Source organism: Cuculus canorus, chromosome 10 (genome assembly GCF_017976375.1).
Source record: "Cuculus canorus isolate bCucCan1 chromosome 10, bCucCan1.pri, whole genome shotgun sequence".
Classification (NCBI taxonomy): Eukaryota; Metazoa; Chordata; class Aves; order Cuculiformes; family Cuculidae; genus Cuculus; species Cuculus canorus.
In genome coordinates, this window is record NC_071410.1 from 12,665,970 (window position 1) to 12,690,698 (window position 24,729).

Below are 24,729 nucleotides of genomic sequence, written 5' to 3' on the forward strand. Positions count from 1 at the left end.
TGGGGAGCTCTAACTTAAACACTCTGACCGAACTTTGTTATAGAAGTGTATTTTGATATCCTGAGGTATTTATTAACTGGTCTGCACCATTAGATGGTGTTTCTATGTAGTGCACTGAACTGGGATTGGTAATAGGGTAACGTTGGTTTTAATTATTGGTGAATTAGAATCCAAAGAGACTTTGTAAGAGCTGGGGGGGAGAGCCTATTTTTTCAAAAGTGCCTGTGCAGTTTTTTTTCCTGGCCCCTCTGTTGATGCGTGTGTCACATCTATACATCCTGAGCTGCATCACAGCCATGGTGAGCCCATTGTGATGAGCTTAGATACCACGTCGTCAAGCGTGACAAGTCTGCAGTTGCTGTACTCTGGACAGCTGTGGTCTTCCTGCTCTGACAGTAGTGGAGAAGGCAGCAAAAGTAATGGGGAATACTGGAATTGTCTCTTTCTCCCTTGTTTCCCTTCTCCCAGGAAGTATTTCCTCTTTCCAATTTATCCTGAATTGTATTAAATTTTAATAGATGTCCTGGGAAACATTCCTATCCCCTTAAGAAAGACTTTAACTAGCAAAGCAGATTTTCTCTGTGGGACAGGATGTGTTTGTATATTACTCTACAGAACAGGTACATCATTTAGCAGAGGGAGCACAGGGAGAAGAGACCCTTCAAAGGCCAATATCTGTGTGAAACACAATCTTTTCCCTGTGTAACGCGTCAGAAAATGGGCTTCTCCTCCCTTACCAATACTAACTAAATCTCTAGATTTAAGCTGTTTTAACAACTAAATATATGTGGTATTAATTGAAAAAGACCTTTTTAGAGTAACAACAGGAGCAGCAGGCAAAGGGAGATATAGCATCTAGCAAAGCAATCTTCAGGGGTTGGTTGGAGGTCAAAAACAGCTTAAACCTGCTGTTAAATTACTGTGAATGACTTGAGGATTTCTAAAAGTATTTTTATCTGTAATATCATTTTGAACTACCTTTTTAAATTCTTTTACCCAAAGCATCTTATACACTCTGATTTTGAAAAGACTGAAGAATTAAATAAGAATTTGATTATAAACTTCCAACAATTTTTAGTTCTTCAGTGCTGATCCTATTTGTTAAACCTGGATTAAAATTTTTATCTTAAAAGTGATTTTTTTTAAGGTATCGGGTGTCCAGCTCTGAGACACTTCAGAGAGATCACTTTTTGGCTAGTTGCTGTTAACAAGATGCCTCTTTTTAAGCTCACTTTAGATGAGGACTTTCTTCAAGACCATGTATTGTATTGGTCTTTGTTGCAAAAGAAAAAGGCAATCACGCTCTGTGCAACAATCTGCTGTCTTGTTTGGTCTAATCCATAAATACAAAGTTAAGATCAAAAATTAGTTTTAATGCCTAACCACATACCTGTTATTGCTGTTGGTTTTATTGCAGTAATGCTGCTAATTGGCACCCACGTAGCATGGAACTATATGGTACTGATATTGCTTTATTGCATCAATTCAAGTAAGTATTGCGAGGAGAAAATAATTTCCATTAAAGAAGCAAGTACCTTTAATAGCAAGAAGTGACATCTACAGTTTTGTTGTCTTGATAATGATTGAAAAATACTGAAAAAAGTATTATAAACAGTTAATTACTCCAGATGGGATTGATCAGTCCTGATGCTTAAAAGCAAGATATGCTGCCAAGGATGAAACAAGCAGTGTGTGTTTCTCATACAGATGCTCAAAGAGGGAAATTGGAATTATAGTCATGGGAAAAAATATTGTGCTGTGTTTATTTTACTTTTGATGATACGGATTCTTCTATTTTCCTCATTTTGACTATTTTTTTCCTCCAGCATACAGTTAAAGGTATTTTTATAGTCTTGAGATTTGATGTATTTGCTTACTACAGCAGGTGGCTCAAAGTACTTAACAAAGATTTTTGGCTCGTAGCTGGCACTCACATGAAGTTAAATTTGGTCATCAGACATGTGTAAAGCATCAGCCCACACATTAAGCTTGCAATTGGTCGATTATGCATTGAAAAAACCAGACTTCAGAGGCTACCAGGCTGTCGATTGCTGCAAGTGTCATTGTAAGTTGCTTCTGTAATATCTAGATGAGGAAGTTATTCTGTTAAAACACACACACATATTTTTCCAGGGTGTGTATGTGTGTGAGCTGTAATGCAGATGAAAATGTGATTCGTAAGTGCGTGATGCAGCTTATGTTGATAGGCAGTGCCCGTTAAACCTACATGTATGGCCTGTGTGTCTTCAAACTCTCATGAGAGAGTAATGTGTAGGACAACAATGCTCATATTTTCAGATAATTATTGCCAAACTGATTGTCAGATATCTCATCTCATGAACTTCCTGTGAAATCATTACAATATCTTTAAAACGTTTTGTTCTACCTTGATTACTGGTGGAGAGGGATTGTGACATAACCGTTAATGTGAACTGCTGGTCACATTTCTGATATATGTTAGTTTCAGATTCTTTGTTTTGACATATGTTCATTTCTGCCTGCTCTGCTGCTGCTTTTTCCCAAGGAAGTTTTGTATGACACGGAAGGGACAAGTAGTGCCCCAGGGCAGATAAAGTATTTATACACCTGGAGCTCCTGATGCTGCTAGCTGAAGAATCATCCAAAAGACTGAAGTTGTTCAATACCTTAGGTTTTGGGTTGGGCTGTGAACTCACTTCTGCTCACAAGGAACTATAAAACTCCCTCACTGAAAGCCATTGAAGTTGTGATGGTGTAAGCTGTTCATAGAGAGAGACAAGGCAAGTGAACAGGAATGCTGTGTTTCTCATTTTATCCCGATTGTGGAGTGGTTGGTTGGCGGTGGAGTCACACTGTAATTTGCACTTTTGGCATAATGAGAGATTTAGTGAGGTCAACAAGGTTTACTGATGCTATGTTTTTTTGGAGTACTGTAAACGAAAAGTGATGGAGAAGTCCCAGAGTCACAAATCAGCAGGGTCTGGGAAAGTACTCCGTAGCTCAATACTTTCATATTCAGAGACGTTTTCCTCTTTTCTACACAACTTCTGTAGGTCACTGTCTGAAACAAGATGTTGGTTTTATGTGAAAAAGCTACCTTTCATCACGTTTCTGTGTTTCAGTTGGGGTCTGATCTTTATCAAAAGCGAAGGCCAAAAGTTCTGCTTGCATACATAAGAGATACATCTATAGATATAACACAGTTTTCACGTAACCTGCACCTTATAGGTGAACAGTAGGGCTTTTTAGCTTGACTGTTTCCACCTGAATGGATTCTTTAAATTTTACAGCTTTAGTTCTTCACTCATTGTGGTTCATGAAGTAATTTGAAGTAATATAATGGAATGCAACAGAAGGATATCTATGCTTAAGCATGCTGGCCATCAGTAGTCACAATTCATAATTACTATAAAGGCCTTCATAATGAAAGATAATCAGTATGAAAATGTTATTGCATTTAATTAATTATGGATACTTTGATAGTAACGAGCTATTCATTATGAGCTTTCAGGTTTTGCACCACCAACTCAGCATGTTTTAGTAAAAAGTGAACTGACACCCAGGAATTTTTACATGAAACTGAAAGATGCATATGAAACTTTGTTAAACTTCTTCAGGCCAATGAGTAAGTGTCACTTCATCACTGCAGCGTTGTTTCTCTCTTTCCCTTTATTCTGCCTCACTTCCAGTCCCCACTCCCACCCCTCTACCTGTCATCATTTAGTATATTTAAAACTCCGTCCGATAGTGTAAAACTGAGTAGATGTCTTCAAAATTGTATTGTTAATTGCCCTTTTCGAACTATCATGACTTTGCTCTCACTGTGTTACTACCCTCCTACAAAACCTTTCATTGTCAGTGATGTAACTGCTAAAAATGCTGAACAGTGCAGCGTAGGATCCACCTTGCCTAGCGCTGTAGTATCTGATCTGAAGTAGTTTTCCAGTCTTCCCATGTACAAATAGGAAGAAGAAAGCAATTTGTCGCATCCTAAATGAGAGAAGGATTTTGCCCCACAGTAATGTCTCTCCCACTTCTACTGGCTAAGGAAGGCTCCAGGGCCATTAGTTTACTGTGACCCACTCGTCTTGGAGTGCTGAAGTTAAATGACAAGAACTGCACTATTTTGTAAAATTATTGAGACAGAAATAGCCATGCTACTTTGCTAATATCAATAAGAAAGATAATATCTATGAATAAAGAAAGGGATTGGCACGTGAAAAAAAATGCAAGCCTGGTATTGTAATTGGATCTCAGAAAAGAGAAAGGAGAAGCAGAAATACCATTTTTCGCTTAGTCTGTTTCTGTGTCACTCCAGTATCCGTGTACCTCCACTGCTAATACCACCACCTAGCTCTAAGTAAGCACGGAGGTGTTATGAAGTGCCTGATTGCTATTTAATAAACTGATTTTGGCTGCCAGTGATGTCTGTGATGAGACTGACAAAGCAGCCAGACTTGGGAGTGTTGTTGGAACCAAGTGATGCTTTACAGCTGCTGTGAAACTGTAAGGGATGTGATATCAAGTTTTCCAGGAATTGAATAAATAGACATAAAATTTATAACTATCATACGTTTAAGCCCTTCCTACAGAGCATCTGATGATCATCAATAAATCTGTTATTAAATAGCAAATTTTAAAAAAATTGCTTAAACATGTTGTTCAGTAATTGTGTTGGATATCTTGGGGGTTTGTTCCCATCAGCTGATTTTCAGCTGCTTGTAGAAATACGCAATTAGTGCCAAACAGAGATGGTCAGTTGTAATATATTCTATTGTGGGTCCTTAGAAAAAATAAATCTTACAAATTTGCTTTTTTAAATAGAATTAGTCTAGTCAGAAAATTTAGTTATCTTTCCCACGTACTTTACAAACCTAAGCACATTGCTTCTGGAATGGAGATCTTACATATTATTTCTTTTTTTGAAGCATGCCGTCATAGAGACGGACAAACCTTAATTCCTTGCGATGTAGGAGAGGGCCATAACGCAACTGAATGCTTGGAAAATAAATGTTGTCCTTCCAAAACTCCCCGTGAACCGCAATGTTACATGCCATTTAAAGACAGTAAGTATACTTCTGTAGATTATTGCCTTGTAGCCAAATGGTGCTTCTGGTCAGACAATGTGATCTTTGTTACTGTTTCTTCCTTTAGTTTGTAGGTCACCACTCTCTTCAAAGTAAGCGTAAGCTGGCGTTCATTTCTGCGTATGTACTAATTAATAGAGAAAACAATTTGATAAATAATTGTCTGAATGTCTTGTCAGCCCCAGCACAAGCAAAGAACAAGTGATGCAATACAAATAAGCATAGTCACATGTATTAGTTCAACAAATGAAGCTTTGTTTGTAGAAAGGAGGGGATTAATCCAAAGTAGCAGTGACTCTGTGAAAGTGCTGTGAAGAAAAGGTGAAGGAAATGGATGTATTTAATCTTGTGAAAAAGCTGAGTGGTCATTTAGTAGTTACTGAAGCCTGTTCAGAAGAGCAGTTGCTGAGATGAGGGAGCCACAAATTCTTCCTGGTAGAACCAGGTGATGTAACAAGTGGGAATTGCTGTGAATTGATGCTTGAGAAATATAGCTTGGACATTATGGGGAAAAAAAATCATCAGGAAAATAGTGCAACTCTAGAACAAGGCATAAAAAGGTGGTACATTCACCACCCTTGGAGGTTTTCAAGACTTGGCTAGACAATGATATGACTGAATTAACTTCATGCTGGTGGTATCCTTGCTTCAGGAAGATTGATCTACACGATGTGCAGAAGTCTCTTACAACCAAAATTTCTGTGGTTCTGTGTTCTCAAATTCTAGCCTTCACATAATATTTCACATCTGGTTTTGTTTTGTTTTTTTGAGCATAGACTTGGTGTGCATTATTTTTTTTTTCTCTCTCTCATATAAAAGAATGCAGCAAATGGTTTTGTACATCCTACCTTTGCACATAACTCTGGTAATCTGTGCTTTACTGAAAGGGCTGAATCAAATCTTAATTTTTGTCATAACTTTTTTTTCTGTTTGTGTAGATTTATAGAAACAGTTGTTGCTTTTTATGGTGAAATTGCTTCAACAAGCTCAAAAGTGCAAAAAATTTAGAGGCCTTTTAGTAGACACAGAATTAGTGGATTTGGAAGGGACCTCTCAAGAGCAGATAGTCTAATCCTCCCTGCTCAAGCTGAGTAGCTACAACAGGTTTCCCAGGGCTGTGTCCAGTCAAGTTTTGAGTATGTCTAAGGACAGAGACTCCAAAACCTCTCTGGACTACCTGTTCCAGTCTTTACTCTTTGACCACTCAGAATAAGACAAACAAACAAAAACCCCAAACTTCTCATGTTCAGATTGAATTTTGCATCGGGTGTCCTTTGCCCAGTGCCCTGACAGGCATGTATTTCATGGTTTTCTGTCAAAACAACGTCAAGATATTAAAGTTATATTTGAAGATTCATCACAGATGTAAATAGGAGCAGAGCAAATATTACCATGATTTTTTCTACCACAGATTCCTGTTATATCGTATCCCTTTTTTCACCAACAATTCTCAGACACAGGCAATTTTGTCAAACAAGGGTGTTAAGTTAGTATAAGGAAACTATAATGTAGAACTTAATGGTTTCAGTGTTGCTGATGTGATTCAGTATACCTCTATTGATTTCAAAGATGATAGCCAATGTTCAGGAAGAGCTGACTAAATACAGGTACGAAACCCCAAGGGAATCGTTGTAAGCTAGCATGAATTCACTTTCTGCTTGTTAGTGCTTGCTCAGAAGCAAGCAGAGGTCAGGATCAAACTTTGACATTTCTCTTGTAGTTGAGCAACTCCATATTCCAGTGCTAGGGCAGCTGTAATTACTACTAGCTAGATAACTTTTGGTAGAAGACAGTACCATTTGGCATGAGATCATCAGAATCAGTTAGAGACACACTGCAGAAATTAAATGTTTTAGTAGCAGTCATTCCCTGCTTGGGTCTTTATATGATGAATAAAAGACACTTCACTATAGTGAGAAGAAAAGTTGTACAGTGAAAATTATAGCTTTTTTTGCTCACTTTTAGGACACACACTCAAGCAAATGTTAAAACTAAATATGCTTATTCAGCTGTGACTGCTTGATTCCTCATTCCAGTTAAGCTTTTATTGTTTGGACGTAAATATCAGGGGCTGACTATTTTACAGAATTATTTGTTCATAGATTAATTAGCTACTTGAATGCTCCTGGATGTACAGCATATGTTCAAAGAAAATACAAACACTTAGTGCCCTGGGAGCACATGCTGTTTGCCTCGTAGCAATCTGTTGACAAAATAGAAGCACTTACCAGATATTAGACTCATGGCGCTTGCTTTTCTCTAAGATGGTCACAGTCTGCCTACTTGAATGGCTCTTATCTGGCAGTTTTGTCTTGAATTTCACTAGAAATAAAATGAGGCTTTAAGAAAATGCTGCACGAGTTATGAAGTGAAGTAGATAAATAGCACTCTTTTGCATTTCTCTCCATTCTTAAAGAAGCTTCAAAGGCATTTGGGGGCTGGTTTGGTTGGTTGGGGTTTGTTTTGATTTGGGTTGAGGTTTTTTTGTGCCCTGGGCTTTTGCAAACCCCAGTTCCTTCTGAAACTAATGAAACATTTGGGCTATTTGGACTTGGGTCAAATCTGACATTTGATCTTTATCAGCTGAGCTCATTTCTAACACCTACATTTTTCATTGTGTTGTTGGCTGAGACACATACTTGTCTGTCTTAGGCTCATCTATGCCATCTGTACCTCAATATATCTCTCAGTATATGTAACTAATGCAAACTTCTGACTCTACAGATCTGCAACTGATATTTCGAGTGCTTTTGCTTGTGGCAGGAGGACTTTTGATTTTGGGGTGCCTGCCATTGTGTGGCTGTGCCTGTTTGCAGAGAAGGTAAGCACTGGAGCGTGACCAGACCAAATTTATGATGAATTCCTTCTAAACAAAGAAAATATAGACAACTGACATGTTTGAAATCAGTGAGGGGAGAAAAGACTGGAAAAGAAGGCAAGAAACTAATGTGCAGACATAGAAGATGAGTCCTTTGATTTTGAAAGTACATAAAACAGAGTCAATGAGGAAAAAAAGTTTAATGCTCCAGGGCTCTTTCTAAAAACCTGCTTATAAAGAACTTGTATTTACTTCCCTCGCTTGGGAAGCTGCTTGTAAAACAAAGGCACGCTGCTTGCAGGTTAGAAAAGTATTGTGTGCATAGAGCCCTGAATGGAGCTTGAGCAGCCGTGCCTGAGCTTGAGTTCTGCTCCGCAGGAAGCGGATCCTCTCCTGGGCCAACAAGCTGAGGTATGGAACACCAGGATTTTACCCCCTTGACTCTTCCGTTATCTTCCCCCGCGCTCAACCCCTGCTTACCACCAAAAGCTAGTATATCCATATATGTTGAAGGAACTCGGTTTCCATTCTTCTCATCTTTGGCAGGAAGGTAACACTAACAACTGCCAGTTGTAAGCAAAAAAAAGGTGGTAAATGAGGCTTAGGAGCAAACTGAGCTATCAGGCAGCTTGCTAGGCTGCACACAGCCCATCCCGTCCAACCCAGCTCAGGTTTTTAGGATGTACTGTCCTGAGCACAAATTATAACATCAGTGGAAAAGGAAAGTTTCGAGGAAATATTAATTTCACTGTGTAACAAGTGTAAACAAACAAGTAGAAAACTTCTTGCTATTTGCCTTACCTCTCAAAAATCACAAGGAGAAGGGAGACAAAAATGGTTATTTTACCACTGCTTTTCAAGGCACATGTACAAAAGAGTGACATTGCCTATGGTTGACAATTGTCTGCTGCACAAGAAGTGAGCTGTGCAACTGGGCATGGGTTATCTAAAAGAGAAAAGGGAAGAAATTAATAAGAAAAGGTAGTTTATAAAGAAGAAGAAACACAAATGTCTATGTGGGGTGGACTTAAAGTTGTGCAGTAAGACACAGGAGGAAAGAACATAGAAGTAGGCCTGAACGGAGCAAGAGAGGTGGCCTGGGAGTGTGCTTGGGAGAAAAGTGAAGTAATTAATTCTAGTACTTCTAATGTACAGTGCATTGTTTTAATGTATAGGGCATACTGTGAGAGCTATGGAAGTGGTTGAGTGTTTGATATAGTGAAGAATTTCAGCATGTGTATAGGTTCTTATGATAACGGGGAAATGTAAGCTCCATAATATCAAAATGAGACAGAATGTATTAACATAACTGTGCTTTATTTTTCGAAGGTGGTAGTTCATGTTAAATGACTAACTCTATAGCTTAGTTTATAGGAATGAATTGTCTTTTTTTTTGTGAAGAATTTTTTCCCTAAGTGTTCAACTTTTGCTTTACTAAGATATTAGTAGTCTGTGTGGGATCATATACGTGCACGTAGATGCACATATAGACTTTACTAATGTGGCTGCTTAGCAGATGGCTATTTGCTATGGAGTTCCAAATTTAGACAAAACCTGCTGTGAAAATCATCTTACACTGTGCTCAACAGCTGATGTTCAGCATACAGATAGGTGCACTGAGTCATCAGTGACTCTGAAAACAGGAGGCAACGAATTAACATAAAATTATCATAAATTTTCTGGAAAACGAATTAATATGTGTTCATTTTGAGAGAATTCACATTAATGTCTAAATGATCTTTCTGTGTTTTTTCATAGCCAGTGAAACTAGGAATATTGCTGTTCTGCTATGACTTGTTTTTTGCTTTGTTTTTTAATGCAGTGATTAACCAGCTGCTAAATGGTTTTAATTTCCAACATCATATATTTGAGCTTTAGGAAAGGAGAAATCCTATAACACTATAACTTTGAGTTTTAACGGTTTTAGAGACAGTTGATAGAGGATATGACTTTGAAAAGCGTTCCTTTAATGAGCCTAAAAGCTTCTCCCTGGATGGAAATTCTGGTGTTTTCAATGTTGTCTGGTCATTGTTGAGAGGGTACTACGTACAATGCCAAAACTGTACTGCAAAGGATGTACACAAAAGTAAAAATTGCTCTCTAGGGTTATAACAAAACAAGACTTTTGCTGATGTGCTTGCTGATATGCCTCTTCTAAAGCAAATTCCAAAGTTTCCCATAGGAGTCTGTATGTATATTTAAAAAAAAAGAAAAAAAAGAGAGAGAGAGAAAACCTAAGCAATCAGCTCTGGAAAGCTTTTGCAGGCATTTGTGCTATATACCAAGGGGAGGCTGTTTGTCAAGAGACACCTGGGACTAGGGTGGTAATTCCATAACGCGGCTACACTAAGAACATGTAGGAGAATTGCTGTAAAATTTATAGAGGGAACCTTGAACAGGACTAATTTCTCGAGTCAGCGAGGCTTCATTACTCCCTCATCCTCACTAATGGACTGTATATTTGCTTCTTTCTAATGGTATTTTTCATGCAAGAAGCAGCATCTACATGTGCCTGTTCCCTGGTAATTGTTGGTTTCTCTTATGTGCTGTCAAAATAATATCTCTTTTCTTGAGCTGTGTTCTCCGATGCTTTTGCTATGTCCATAACTGTGCCATCCTATCTTATTTCTCTCTGTTTTCTTTAGTCCTCATTACCAACCACACGCACTGATCAAGGTGCTAAAGGTTAGGAAAATGCAGGTGCACTTAACTAGTGCTATATTTGTATAATACTGTATAGCTTTTTAAGATAGAGTAAGAGTTAGAAAAGTCTTCATTTCCTTCTGTTGAATTCCTAGTACAGCCATGGGAAGCAGGCCATAAATTTGTTTGACTAGATACTGGGAAACTTCTGGTCATAGTTGCATTGTAGGAATCAGAAAGGGAGCTGAAATTCATGAAGAAAATGTAAGAGATGGGAAAAGCTTATTGAAATTCTTTTCCTAGCCTTAATCTGTCTGTGTTCTAGTAATAGAATCTTATGATGGCCCCTGAAATTAACTACAGCTTTGCTTTTTTTCTTTTTCCACTGGAGCTAGGATTTCATAGCTGAAGTCTAGGTGATCTTCTAAAAATTCATTCTTTGAAAGTTAACTAATTTCAGCTGTTTTAATATGTTGCAGCCCATGTGTCAATCCTTTACAAAAGGCAAGCATAAAAGTAAAGCAAACTGTGCAGAAGAAAAAAGTGCATAGTGATGACACTTACGCCCCTTTACTGGATAGCCTTGAGAAAGACTCTTAAGGACCATAAGAACAACGGGAAAAGGTAAACTAACCTTGGAGTATTCTTTTGTTCTTTCAGTTTAGGATTGCTATCCTATAGCACTTCTATATAGAATACTAAACATATGCAGTACTAAATGCCTGTTTCTTCGTGGTCAAATAGACTGTCAAAAGGCACAGTTTGTCAGGGATCACCTTCAATTTCTGTTGTGGGAGAAGTAATGAGTCTGCAAGCATTTGATCACTGGATTCTAAATGATCCTGCGATTGCAAATGACAGCAGAGCAAGTCGTGGACAATACTATAGTCCTGGGTTTAAGTCCTCTGCCATTTCAGTGCACCTTATCCCATGTGCAAACTCTGGTGCATGGGAATGTGGAAAACCAAAATAAGGTTTTACTGCATATCGATTAACAGGCACTGAGAAATCTGTATAGGGGTGTTGTACAGCTGATGTGTTCACATGGCTCCACATCTTGGCATTCTTCCTCAATGCTAAAGAGCAGTTGACTGCTGAAATAAATGTAATCTGAGAGTGAAATACTATTTACTCTACATGAGTGTGACAAACTATAGCCTACTAAAAGTGACAACGAAATAAAAACGTATCAATTAGGTCATTAGACAATGAGGAAGTACTTCAGGGAGAGTATTGATTTGGCAAAAATGCAAAGATGTCCCTAAATCTAGTTACACTGATGTTCAGTATTTTTTTTTCCCCATTATTGCAGAGGAACATCCACCTGATCTCGAAAACCTCAAGCAGAAGGACACCAGAATTTCTTCAGTATGCCCTAGAAAATGAGATGGTTTGTTTCAGCATCAAAGTAATACAATGTTGTCTACTCTTGATAATGTTATTAATTTTGTAATAGTTCTTAATTTTCTACTTCTTCGTGCTCATTCCATATCTCCTGTACAAAATAGCTCATAACACTGAAAGGCAAAACTCCTGAATGAGAAAGCCAGTCTTCTTTTACTAATATAGCATCCCTGTGAAGGGGTACAAAGATACCAGGTAAGTGTCCGTCTCAGTTTAGAGGAGACAGAATATTTTCTGGCCTAAGAGCAAGGTGCTGTCATTTATTAAACAGGTAGCAAGTGGCAAGCTTGCTCTGTTTCAGGATTGGATGGCCCCATGGCACAGTAGTGCTTCTCTTACTGAGGAGAATGGCTAATTCCTTACCAAGCTGCAGAGGATTTGGGAAATCTGTTGTTGGGAACTCTAAATTTAAAGATATGCTTGGCAAAAAACAGAGTACTTGAGGAAACAGTAGTGGTGTTTTCTGTGGCATTGTTTCTCTCCTTGGTTATACCACTGTACCACAGAACTTTCTTTGATCTTCGGATGACCTGTCTCAAGGTAGGTGGTTTCAAAACACAAGTTCTTTCTGTTTCCTTGTAGTGTGACAAACAAGAAAGGAAGAAATATGTAGCAGTTTTCAGCAGCTAAGTGCAAAGTATGAGTAAGCACCTAACAAGATGTCAGTAGAAATCAGTATCACCTGTAGTAATGCAATCACTGGGCATTTTTCTTTGGATCTGTGAATCCATGTAGCAGAATTTCCAAGAGCTACAACTGGGAGGAATGAAACTTTGCTCCGAAGCAGTACATAGAATAAAGGTTATGAGCATTTCTTAGAAACTCTGTGTACTTTCAGGATTCCCCATTGAATAATTTTTTCTGAGTTTCATCAGTCCCCAAAAAGGCACCACTTAAAATTCAAGTGTAATTGGGGTGGAATATGCGTGTGGGCAGTCTCATGAAATTGTCAGAGTACTTACTGATGGTCAGACATAACTATAAGCAGGAGGTTTAAAAGCCTGATATTGCAACCATTGCCAGTAGGAGTGTATTACAGATGATTTTGATATAATTTTGTAAGCAAAAGTATTATGATGGTTTTGATGTAGTAGCAGTAGAATAATGGAGACTGAATAGGGGGCTGTTTGCCTTCCAAAACTATTTGTGTTGGCTCTTTCTTGATATCATTTTCGACTGGTGAAGTATGTATGCAGACGTTTTGACTAAGATCAGAACAGTTTCCTGCACCGTGAATTTAGGGGCACAGCTGAAATGTACATGTAACAAACCACATGGACTCTCATGGCTGATGGTGATTATGGAGAGAGAGCCATGCTCTGGAGAAAGTCAGGCTTTCACATGGTGCTTCGTGGTTTTGATTTGAAGAGTAATAAATTCCTTCTATTTCCATTGTCATTGACAGCACAACTACTTTCAATGTCACATAACATTTTGACAAAGGGAAACATATTGATAAAACAACTGTATTTAACAGTAAACAATCAGTGCATCTGCAGTAACCGTATCTGGCAACAACAGAACAAGATGAGCACAGGCGACATATATGCTCTAGAAGAGGAGGAGGTGAGATGAAAAAGCCAAAGCAAAGGTTATATTCCCCCTAGTGGGACAGTAGTCAAGCATAGGACATAGGCCCTGTCTCTTTTCTGTGTGGGATCTTCCTTGTAAAGGTGGTAAAAACAAAAGCTCTGATTTTAGTTTCTGTAGTAGCTTGAGAGTTCATTGAATGAATAGCTGTCAGGCGAGGGTATTGCACATAATAGCTATTTCAGTATTATTGAAGGTCAAGATTATCACCTTACGGTCAAATCACAGATAGTCATTCACAGGCCTGTATGTGACGCTAACTGTACTGACATTGTCACTTAAGTGTGGCTGTTTTGATCAGCTCACCAGTTGCTTACTTCTGCTGGTAGAGATTCAGATCCCTTTGAGAACAATTTTTTGTTTGGTCGGTTTGGTTCTCCTGGACCTTAGCATATGACAGAACAATTTTAACATATGGTTATCCCAGATCTACCTGGAACATGGCTTTTCCTTAGTGCCTAAACTGCTGATGTGTATCCTGAATCATAGAATCATAGAATGGTTTGTATTGGAAGGGACCTTAGAGATCATCCAGTTCCAACCCCCCTGCCATGGGCAGGGACACCTCCCACCAGATCAGGCTGCCCAAAGCCCCATCCAACCTGGTCTTGCACACTTCTAGGGAGGGAATAACCCACAGCTTCCCTGGCCATCCTGTTCCAATGCCTCAACACCCTCATTGTGAAAAATTTCTTCCTAATGTCTAATATTCCCCCTTCCAATTTAAAGCCATTCTCCCTCATCCTATCATTACAGGCCCTTGTATAATGTTCCTCCCCAGCTTTCTTGTAGGTCCTCTTCAGGTACTGGAAGGTCAATATAAGGTGTCCCTGGAGCCTTCTCTTCTCCAGGCTGAACAACCCAAACTCTCTCAGCCTGTCCTCGTAGCAGAGGTTCTCCATTTCTCTGATCATCTTAATGGCCCTCCTGTGGACCCATCCCCAACAGTTCCATATCCTTCTTACATTGGGGATTCTAGAACTGGACACAGTACTCCATCCGGGTGGGGTCTCATGAGAGCAGAGTAGAGTGGGATAATCGCCTCCCTTGACCTGCTGGCCATGCTTCTTTAGATGCAGCCCATGACATGGTTGGCCTGGGCTGCATGTGCACATTGCTGACTCATGTTGAGCTTCTTATCAATGAGCACCCCCAAGTCTTTCTCAGCGGGGCTGTTCTCAATCCGCGTCATCCCCCATCCTGTATTGAAACCGCACATTGCCCCGACCCAGGTGTAGGATCGCCTTGTTGAACCTCATGAAATTCACACAGTCTCACTTCTCCAGCTTGTCCAGGTCCCTCTGGATGACATCTCATCCTTCTGGTGTGACAAACTGCACCACTCAGCTTCGTGTCATCACCAAACTTGCTGAGGGTGCCCTTGATCTTGCTGTCTGTATCATCAATTAAAAATATTAAACAGCACTGGTCCCAGTTATGTGTTGCTGAGGCAAACTCAATTTTCCTTTGTCCTTTCTGTCCCTTCAAAGATCTCGATTAGGGCGCAGGTCAGCTAGAAGGTACAAGCATTCTTAAAAGGCTCCTCACGAGACCTTTGTGGTTTGCAAAAGAAGCTGCTCAGGGCTGGGTGTGGTTCCCAACTCTTTAGAGCAGACCTTTCACCGTCCAGGTCCAGGGGGAGACAGCCTCAGTACTAAATTCAGGGACCACAAGATGGTGCTGCAGGAAAACATTTTTACTCAGTGTTTTGGGTTTTTTTCAGTTCTAGAGAACTTTATTGATTTCCACCTTTTACAATGTGGTTCATCAAGTCACAGAAAAGCAGATAGTGTACAATAGAGCAATGGTCACTAAGTAAAAAAGACAACATAATACAGCATATGATGACAAGGCTTTAGAAGACTTACAAGATATACAAACCATTGCTTGTGGCTTTACATCTGCCCTCTCTCCTATTGAACTGATACAGAGTGAAACAAAAGAGCTCTCAATAGAACATCCCTCTTTATCTTCACAAAGATTAAATAAAAACAAGGCTAAACAACCTGCCCCAATCCACAACAGCTCTGTTCAAGAGTGGATGCCGCTACCCTAGAGACAGGAGCTATGATAGGGCTTCAACAGTAGTACAGCTCTTTCATCACGGAGCCTGCACTGTGTCTAATGGCAAAGGATTTGTCTCACTTTCTGTTCCCTCTGAAACCTAACCCACACCTTAAACAATATTCTGTAAGATGAAAAGAAACAGTTGAGATGATTTGGGGAAAGCTTAAAGCACTATGAAATCACTGCACTACACTGCAGGCAGTTGTGGCAATATCTGGTACTCCTCACCATCTGACCTTTACAAAGCTTTCAAAGTCATGAGAATTGAAGTTAAAAAATAAATACAATGAAATGAAACCCAGCCTTCTCAGAGTTATAGTGAGAGAACACATTTGAACCGTGAAGCTCAAAAATCCAAAGCCAAATACTAATTTGTATTTAAGCAAAATCCCTGGATTGGGGAATTTTTCTCCTATTTTTGAAGGCTCGAGGTTCAGTGTTGGGGCCCATTTTACCCAGCTGAGATTCATACAGTGCCAGTTATTGCAGATATAGTGGGAGAATGTACTCCATTGCTCAACAAATATTTTCCTAGCTTGTCTCTGTGTAAGGGATGCAATTGTGAAATGTTACGGTTCTTCTGATCTAGTCTTGGATGCACAGTTAAAAGGAAGTGCAAAGGTCTCCCTGGAAAAAGTATTTCATGTTCTCCTGCAAGGTCCCGGTGGACTGACGGGCTCTGTCCAACTCTGTTTTGCTTCTGATCTTTGTATTCCAAAACTTTTTTGTTCTCACAAAACACTGGAAAAAAAACATAAAAAATGGTTTCTGCCAGATGAAAGTGAGAAACTGTCCACAGCTGTACTATTCTAGCCTTCTGAGTTTCATTGTACTGCTTCCAAGTCCCTTCACAAAAGACATGTTTCTTACAAGGCATGTGCTTCCTCAGAATCCGCTGTCCTACGTGTGTCTTCCCTCCAAGCGGATAAATCTTTGAACGTGTGTGTGTGTTTTATTATGTGTACGGGTAAGTGGAACAGAGCTTCACTCTGTGACAGCTGTTCCTCTGTGGTATCAACCACCATTTCTATGCTGATAGCTTTGTGAGTTTGGTAGTGTCAGCTGACGTTCAGACAACATGGGGAAGAGGATGGCGATTCTACAAAGAGTTGCCCTCTAAAAGGGAGCATGGCTACAGATGTGTAGACCTTCCACATCTTATCTCCCTAATTTTAAAATACGTGATTTTTCAGTCTGTAAGTCTAAAGCTGTTCAATATTCTCTCTAGTGCAGATCATTGGCTGAATTGAAGTGAAATGATTAAAATAACTTTCCTTTAGAAAAGGAGTTTTCTGATGCATCTGCCATTTAGCACAGCACTCTAATCCAGTCTTCTGTTAAGGTTTTTGCTAACTGTCGAAGCTTTTACCATTTTATTGTTCAAGGTACTTGATCCAGCATGATCTAAATGTGAGATGGAGGAACTAAGCCAACTAAAAGGACAAATAACGTCCTGTGCTTACGACTTATTGCACAGCTAAGAGATCTGGGGAGATAATACACAGATATAAAATGCTATTGCCTACATTTCTGACAGGAAAGTTCTGCTTCAGTTAGATGCAGCAGTAGGTAGCAGCATTACTGAAAAGCAATTTCTTCAATTAAACATGGCCTTAGGAACTGCAAGAGCTAAGCTCGTAGGAATTGCGATTGCCTGTGACACATCTTTTCCTGTCATCTTCAAGGAATGGCGGGAAAAAATTCATTCCCATCCCTACTGTTGGGTATATTGTAAGCTGATATTTCAAGGCATGTTTCTTAGATACCATACTTTAAAGACTGACGGAGCTCAGTTTGAAGGAGAGGAAGGTCTTATGATCTGTTTGAACAACTACCAGAAGCAAGGAAATCTGAGAGCCTGGGAAAAATAGTTATTGGGATGGTGTTGACCATTTATTTTGATGATACAGTAGGTGACAGAGATCTAACTTTTGAATAGTGCATAAGCATGGCAAATTACTGTTATGGTTCTCTAAAATCCTATAAAATGCCTATGGTTAAACTGCGGAACATCTGGGGTTGGAGCTCATCAACTAAAGACCAGGCTGTACTAGCTGGAAAGAGAGAGAAGGAAGATCAGGGGAAAAATGACCTTGTGAAAAATGACATGGAACATTTTACCCAAATGGAACAGAATCTTGTTCCCATTTGGCTTTTTCAACTTATTTTTGTTATTGTGGTCACTTATAAAATTCTGTCACAGCAACTGCTACATGCATTGATCATATTTTTTTTTTATCAATAAGCTTTCTAAAAAAAATCTTAACTATAATTAATCATAACTCATCAGTGCAGCTAGCTAGGAAGCAAAAGGTTAACAGCAAATTATGGTTTACTGGTTAAAGATGCTACTGTAGCAGCATTTGCTCAAACGGTTGTTTTACACATGCAGTGGCGTCATCCAGTTTAAATCCTGCTGTGTTTCTTTGCCAACAACTGCTAGTGAACATTTGCCCACCTTCCCTGCTGCTGAGTAGTATCAGGATTAGATGCAGGGAGGCGAGCAGGCTTACAACTTCATCTGTTGGCACCACAGGAATGCAGGAGCAGAACAGCATGGCAATAGGGAAAACTTTCAAAATCATCAATTTTAAGGTCTTACCTCAAAATGGCTATTTCCTGGCTGAGGGGGAGGTTATGTTTCCCCACATGTGCAAGAAGAAAAAGAAAAAAGCAGCAAGAAGAAAATCTTTCTTAAATAAAGACATGATGGGCATTTATTTATTATCCAACCTAGCAGGCAGGTGGATGTCTGCAAAACTCTCCTGGGAACTAGATTCTGACATGGGAGGAGTGCCTGTCAAGGAAACACTGGTCTTATCTGGCTCTGTTGGGAATAAAAATTTAGGGAGCTTTAGTACATCTTGGACTTTTTTTAAGATGATGGATAGCTTGCAGCAATAGGCATTTTCCTCCCCTCACCGAAGGAAGCCACTTTTCCCTCAGTACTTAGCAAAAGTCTCTTTGAATGACATGATTACAGAGAATCACATTCTGAGCAAAGAGACCGGTGGAGACAGACAGGTGGGTTTTCTGAGCATTTGTATTAGCTTTTGCCTGCACTTAAGAACAGCTGAAATCTACTTCCTAACTCCAAATGTTTCTTACCCACAAAGTTATGCACCTATATCTGACCTTCTCCAACCACTTTTCTGTACTTATGGGGCAGAGGAGAGGGAATGTCATGTGCTAATGGGCCAAAAGACAGGAAAAGGAAAAGGTGGCATCACTCTTTCCTTGGAGTGCCTATGGCACTTAGATACAAACTTGTTGCTACAATGGGTGAGCTGGGCTGCACCCCCTTTCCCAGCAGAGCTTCCTCAGCTGACTTGCAACAGGCAGTTGAGCTGAGAAGTGGGGATACCAAGCAGATATTGCTTTTTACCTATAAACATAGCATTAATGGTTCCTCATAGGTTTTTAAAATAGCTGAGTATAGAGTTAAACAGAAATAATCTGTTTCCCATCCTATCTTTTCTCATTGTTTGTCCTCTGTAAGCACGTGGCAAGCATATCCGTTATTAACTTTGAATTTGAGTCCCCTGTGATTTGTCTGATGATAGTGATGCCTGTTCCTCATAGTTAGTATTTTACCTTCCATGTTCAAACAATGCTCAGCTATGGCACCAAACAATCAGCTTAAATTGCACATTGGCAACTACAAATTAATTGAGTTTTTTTTCAGACTAAAATAGATTGTGACAAACTAGGCTGTCAACTCCAAAGCAGCTGTTATGGTCTACAGTAACAGTGGTGTGCATTAAAGAGCTCTTGACCATATATTTGTGCAATAGAACTAATAGCTCTATATAAGCTGTTATGATCTACCAATTAAGCAATATAAACTGTTAAGAATGCAAGGAGAAACCCAAAGGAATTATTGTTATCTACTGCAGCAATTTTCATATTCTTATACTCCAACAGACTTTTTTACTTGGAACAGTTGCTTTTCTATTTGCTTTATGCCATTACTAAGATGTATCCAGCCAATACTGAACAACACGCTTAGAATTTATGCTTGGGATTGCCCCAGCCCATGTGCATCTACAACCCAGTCTCCCATTTCTTTCTGGGGAGGGTCCAGATTTTCCCTAGTCTTCCTTTTGTCACTGATGTACCCATAGGAGCTCTTGTTGCCCTTGATGTCCCTGGCCTGATTTAATTCTATCAGGGTTTTAACTTTCCTACCCTGATTCCTCACTGCTCAATCTCTGTATTCCTGCCTTTGCTTCTACCCTCTGTAGGCTTCCTCTTTGTGTTTGAATCGATCCAGCAGCTCCTTATTCATCCATGCAGGACTCCTGGTTTTGGGGTTTTTTTTTTGCCTGATTTCTTCTTTTTTGGGATGCATCACTTCTGAGCTTGGAGGAGATGACCCTTGAATATTAACCAGTTTTCTTGGGCCACCTCTTCCCTTCAAGGTTTTATCCCATTGTATCCCAAGCAGATCCCTGAAAAGGCCAAAGTCTGCTCGCCTAAGTCAAGACAGCTGGAGCTTTAATTTAAGGAGAATTGGCTTATGCTTCCCAGTGACTGTGATCAGCACTTGCCAGAGCCGGGAAGCAGGCTGGCAGGTATCATAGACCAGCACTTTCCATGTGTGCACCTACCTGTTAATTGTCTTCTAGCGTGTGAACTAGATCATCTACACAGATGATCACCAAACATTAGCCTCCTTCTGTCTGTCTCTAGCTCAGCCTCCTGAGCTCAATGACTCCACTTAAAGGAAAGCACTTAGGCACTTAAGAGACTGGTGGTTTATGTAACAGGCTAAAGTGAAGAGAAGTAGGGCTTCCTCTACAGCCAAGGCTCCTAAAGTGGCAAAGCTTCTCAGACATGTTTTACTTATTTTTACTTCTGCTGAGCAAGAGGAGAATTCTGCCAATCTGTCTGAGTTTAGCCTTAGAGGAAAGAATAATTATTTCTTGATTCGTTCAGACAACCAGCTGAAAAGGATTTTGTCTCCTTTCAGATTTGATTGTCTCCTTACAAATGCTGTAGACCTGTTGACAGCTGTGTAGGCAAACCTGCTATTAATACATTTCTCTGGGTCTATGATAGCCTCCTCCTTCTATCCCAGTCATGGTTTGATTGCTTGGAAGAGTACAGTTTGAAAGTAAGTGATGCTTTGGAGGACAAAAACTCCACACACTAGCTCCAGAAAAGACCATAATTTACTTAAGGCTTTATGGAATTTTGTGGAATTTGTAGAAGCTATTATACATAGCCTTAGATTACTCACTATAGTCTTCCTTTTTGTATTCTGTTTTAACATAACAGGCCTTGGGTTTTCTGTATTAATACTTGGTACCTCATCTATGGAAGTATGTTGGTTATGTAGAAGTATCTTTGAAAGAAGAAGTTTTAAGAAATAGCTTGGAGGAAGAGATTGAGATTGCTGCATGGAAAACATTTGCCAGCAGCCATTTACTGTTTAGGGGCTGATCCAGGTGAAGATGATGATCTTGATGATTAGGCCACTGCACCTGAGTGAAAAGGAAGTAAAGAACAGGGTAGGAGATGGGAAACAGTATGGATTGTGCAGAGCTGGTAAGGAGGACAAGTAATCTAAAGTGATGGTCAGGGTAAGAGGAACAAAAGCAAGTGATCGAGGGACTTGATAGCAATGTGTTCTTTTCTATCTCCTAAAGTTTGAAATTGGTATAGGATCTATAGGTGTGGATATGGCATAGTGATGAAGAGGGGAGAGAACAGTGCTGTTTCGTCTGGTGATCAGACTCTGAAGAGAAGAAGAGTAGACTGAGTGAGTTTACATTGCCTAGTTTAGCCGTATGCTTCCCTATAGTCTCTTTATTCTTTGCTTATGGTGTAGCTTGTTACTTGCTTTATCCCCTTCACCATTTCATAAAGAGGGAAAGGCAGCTTGGTTGGTTTTACCTAGTTTGTGTGACTGGCCTCCTTGACAGAGCAAGTAGCAGTAGGAAGAAAATTAACTCTTGGTGGGAGGAATGAGAAAAATCTGCTTACTGGAGTGTTTGGTCTATGTTACAGAGTGCTCTCTTTCTCACAGGCAAAAGGAGATTATTGGCTGTGTATCCAGAGAACAATGAGCAGATTTGAGGGTGATTGGAGTATCTGTTGGGTGATTGGTTCCCTTATGTCGGTCAGTGAGCTCTATGGTGTAACATAGACCAGTTTGTGACTACAGCAAACAGACATTGGGAAAGTCAGCTGTTCTCGTCTGTGATTGAGGATTTCTTACTATTTCTGTAAGTGGCCTTCCAAGATACCTGATACTTTCTGAATCGTGACATGTAACTCTGAGACTAAAATCAGTTAAGGGGAAATCTGAGAAGGCATGATATGTGGGGGAAAATGTTTTTGCATTTCTACCAAAATCCAAGCAAAATTAATAGACTGTAAGAAAAAGTTTGTGAATATCTATTGCTGCTGTAGGTCATTGCCATTGGTCCCTTTGTTTAAAAAGATGAGACCTGAACTCTAAGACTGCGCGGGTCTGTGATCAAGCCATGCAAACAACTTGACCAGTATCATCCTGAAGTATTAAATTCTTCAGCGACATATGTCATTCATCTAACTGGGAGAGGGTTTTGTAAAGACTATTTTTACATGTGATTCCACAGAGTGGGGGGGTAAACCATCAAAGCTGTTGCAATTAGGGTTTGGCTCTAAATCCAAAATATTTATGAATTGACACTGATGTTTTCAGTTTCCTATGAAACATTCATTCACAAGTTTGATTACTAAAAAAATGTCATTTACAGAAGAAATAAGTTATGAAGGAATCAAATTTCGTACAAGAAACCCTGGAAAACAAGACCACAAATGACAAAACATACTATTTAGAGCCCAGATGGCTGCATAAAATAAATAGCCGTTTCCTCAGTGGAAGCATAGGCAATTTGGCTGTGTGAAGCTACAATTCCAGCAGAGATCCTTGAAACAGATGTTAATATTGCTTGTGCATGGAAACTTTCATAAAAAGCAAGATGTTCAGGTAACGTGAATGTAATGACTGACAACCTCAGATTTCTTTGTCTGTAGGAGAAATGCACTTAAAACCATAATGTGACTGTTGCTGAGCCTGGAACATAAATATCTGTATGCATGTTATGATGAGCTAACATATGTGGCTGGCTGGGATGTTTGAGACATTTTGGTAATTTTCCTTTTGCTGTAACTGATACCCCAGTGAAAGCCAAGAAGAAAAATTCAAACTGAACCTAAATATAGAAAATAGGGATATGAAGATACAGGCATAGATAGATGTAAAGCTATAATGTCTTTACCTGCATAGACCAGAAACAGGAAATTAATTTCTTACCTCTTTATGTCAGGTGAACTTAAAAACCGTCCTATCTTAATGTTTCCGTGTTTAACATGTCTGCATTATCATTTCAGATGTACCTGGTCAGGTAAAGTAACCCCCTAATTTTAGTAGGAACAAGCCCTACCCATCTTTTCCTTGGTTATGTTCTTCACTCAAGCATATCCTAAGAAATGTGAATGACAGAAGTCTGTTTTCTGGAGAGAGTTCTAAGAGTTTCTCAGTGGAATGCGTTTTCTCCATATAGTAAGAAAGAAGAGTGGCAATTTTGCAGAAACTGTACTTCTAGTTCTTCAAAAGTTCTCATGTTTTCCGATTAGTAGGTGTGGTACCACAGTCTCCTGATTGACAGTAGCAAGTCACATCTGTTATATTGCATGGAGATCCTGAACACAGAATTTGTATGATGACTTGGTGAGTCCTTCAGTGGTTAATAGGAGTGCTGTCACTGGCTTCAATGCATACAGGATCAGGCATCAAGATCCTTGATTTGAAGCAGTAAGGTGCTGCCGAGCTTACAGTGCGTACTAAACAAGCGAAAACCTGTTATGGCAATGTTAATTGAGCTGGCACTAAGGAAAAGAGTGCCTGCCATTTACTTTTGCTTTTACATTTACATAAATTTTGGTTGAGCTGTTTGGAGATCAGTGGGTAGTAGAGGAGTCTGATGACAGGTTGTTTTCCGCGTTCTCATGTTCAAAAATACATCCAGAAGGAGAGATTCTGAGGAGAGGACTTTACACAACAGCGAGTGGTCAGAGCACATACCTAGACTATGAGAGATTTGCATTCTGTCTGTTGCAGCCTGAGATGATTTAGCCCCCAGCAGACTATTTTGAAACATGAGTGTTCTGGGGGAATCAGTCATCTGCAGAGCTGTGCTCACAATTTTATGAGCAAACACTGGAGTTCATTGCAGTAGGGTCAACATTCATGCTAGTGTTGTTAAAATTTAGCTTACACTAAGGTTTAGTCAGTAAGAATTTAGTGTTCTTGGATGCGAAGAAAACAGTGTTTTTGCAGGAAGCCAAGATTTCCGTGTCAGTAGCTCAGTACTGTCATTGTCGTAGATTCTGCGGCTTTCTGTTAACCTCCCAAGATTTGGGCTGATCTCAAGAGGTCCCTGTGGCAAAGGAAATGCAAAGCATTTAGCAGTTCTCTGAGTAACACAGGAGATTCAACTCTTCCTCTCCCCTCAAATAGAAGAATATGAAATTCTAGATGCAAATTTTGATTCACCTATACTGCAGCAATTTCAGTAGAACACAATTTTGTCTTTACTACATAGTTCAGAGCAGCAGATTCATTACTTGGGTGCGTTTACTGACTTCAAGATATTCTAATGATCTCCCACACCAGACTAAATTAGCTTATAAAAAGGAAAAAGAGAAAATACTCTATAAAGATTAAAGGTGGAAGGACCTTGTTGCTTGAAGGGCAATTAACAGAATATGTAAGCTACTGCGAGGGATTTGATAACATGTGGCAGAGAGCTACAGTTGTCTCTGCTGGATGGTGTGGGAACTGCTTGACTTGAAACCGTATCCTCAATGGTTTGAGTTGAGCAACCTCTCCCTTGAACAAGCTGTAGACAACAAGTGAGCAGTGACAACAAGTGAGTTCTGAAAGGATACCGCTTATTGCAATAGTAAAAAGCCTTTGTCTTTAAAGGCTTAGTATCTCTTGGTTGGAGCAGGGGAATGGGAGTAGAGCGTCGTAATTCAGAATCCTAAATCATTCACTTGGCTGCTCTCCTTCTGAGTAGCTCCATCTCTGCTACATTTTCCCCATCTGTAATAACAGACATATGCCTCTGCAGGAAACAGATATCC

General features: G+C 39.6%; 1 protein-coding gene across 1 annotated transcript in view; it reads left to right on the forward strand.

Moving 5' to 3' along the window:
• The first annotated feature begins 1,419 nt into the window (after window positions 1–1,419).
• The window catches only part of FMR1NB (FMR1 neighbor), a 56,781-nt gene continuing 33,471 nt past the window's right edge, over window positions 1,420–24,729 (forward strand). Inside the window, exons 1-6 of the mRNA XM_054075836.1 lie at window positions 1,420–1,489; window positions 3,491–3,604; window positions 4,908–5,045; window positions 7,791–7,887; window positions 11,007–11,151; window positions 11,840–11,917. Coding sequence (XP_053931811.1) covers window positions 1,420–1,489; window positions 3,491–3,604; window positions 4,908–5,045; window positions 7,791–7,887; window positions 11,007–11,127 — 540 coding nt within the window. The 3' untranslated portion in view covers window positions 11,128–11,151; window positions 11,840–11,917. The remainder of the gene's footprint in view (window positions 1,490–3,490; window positions 3,605–4,907; window positions 5,046–7,790; window positions 7,888–11,006; window positions 11,152–11,839; window positions 11,918–24,729) is intronic.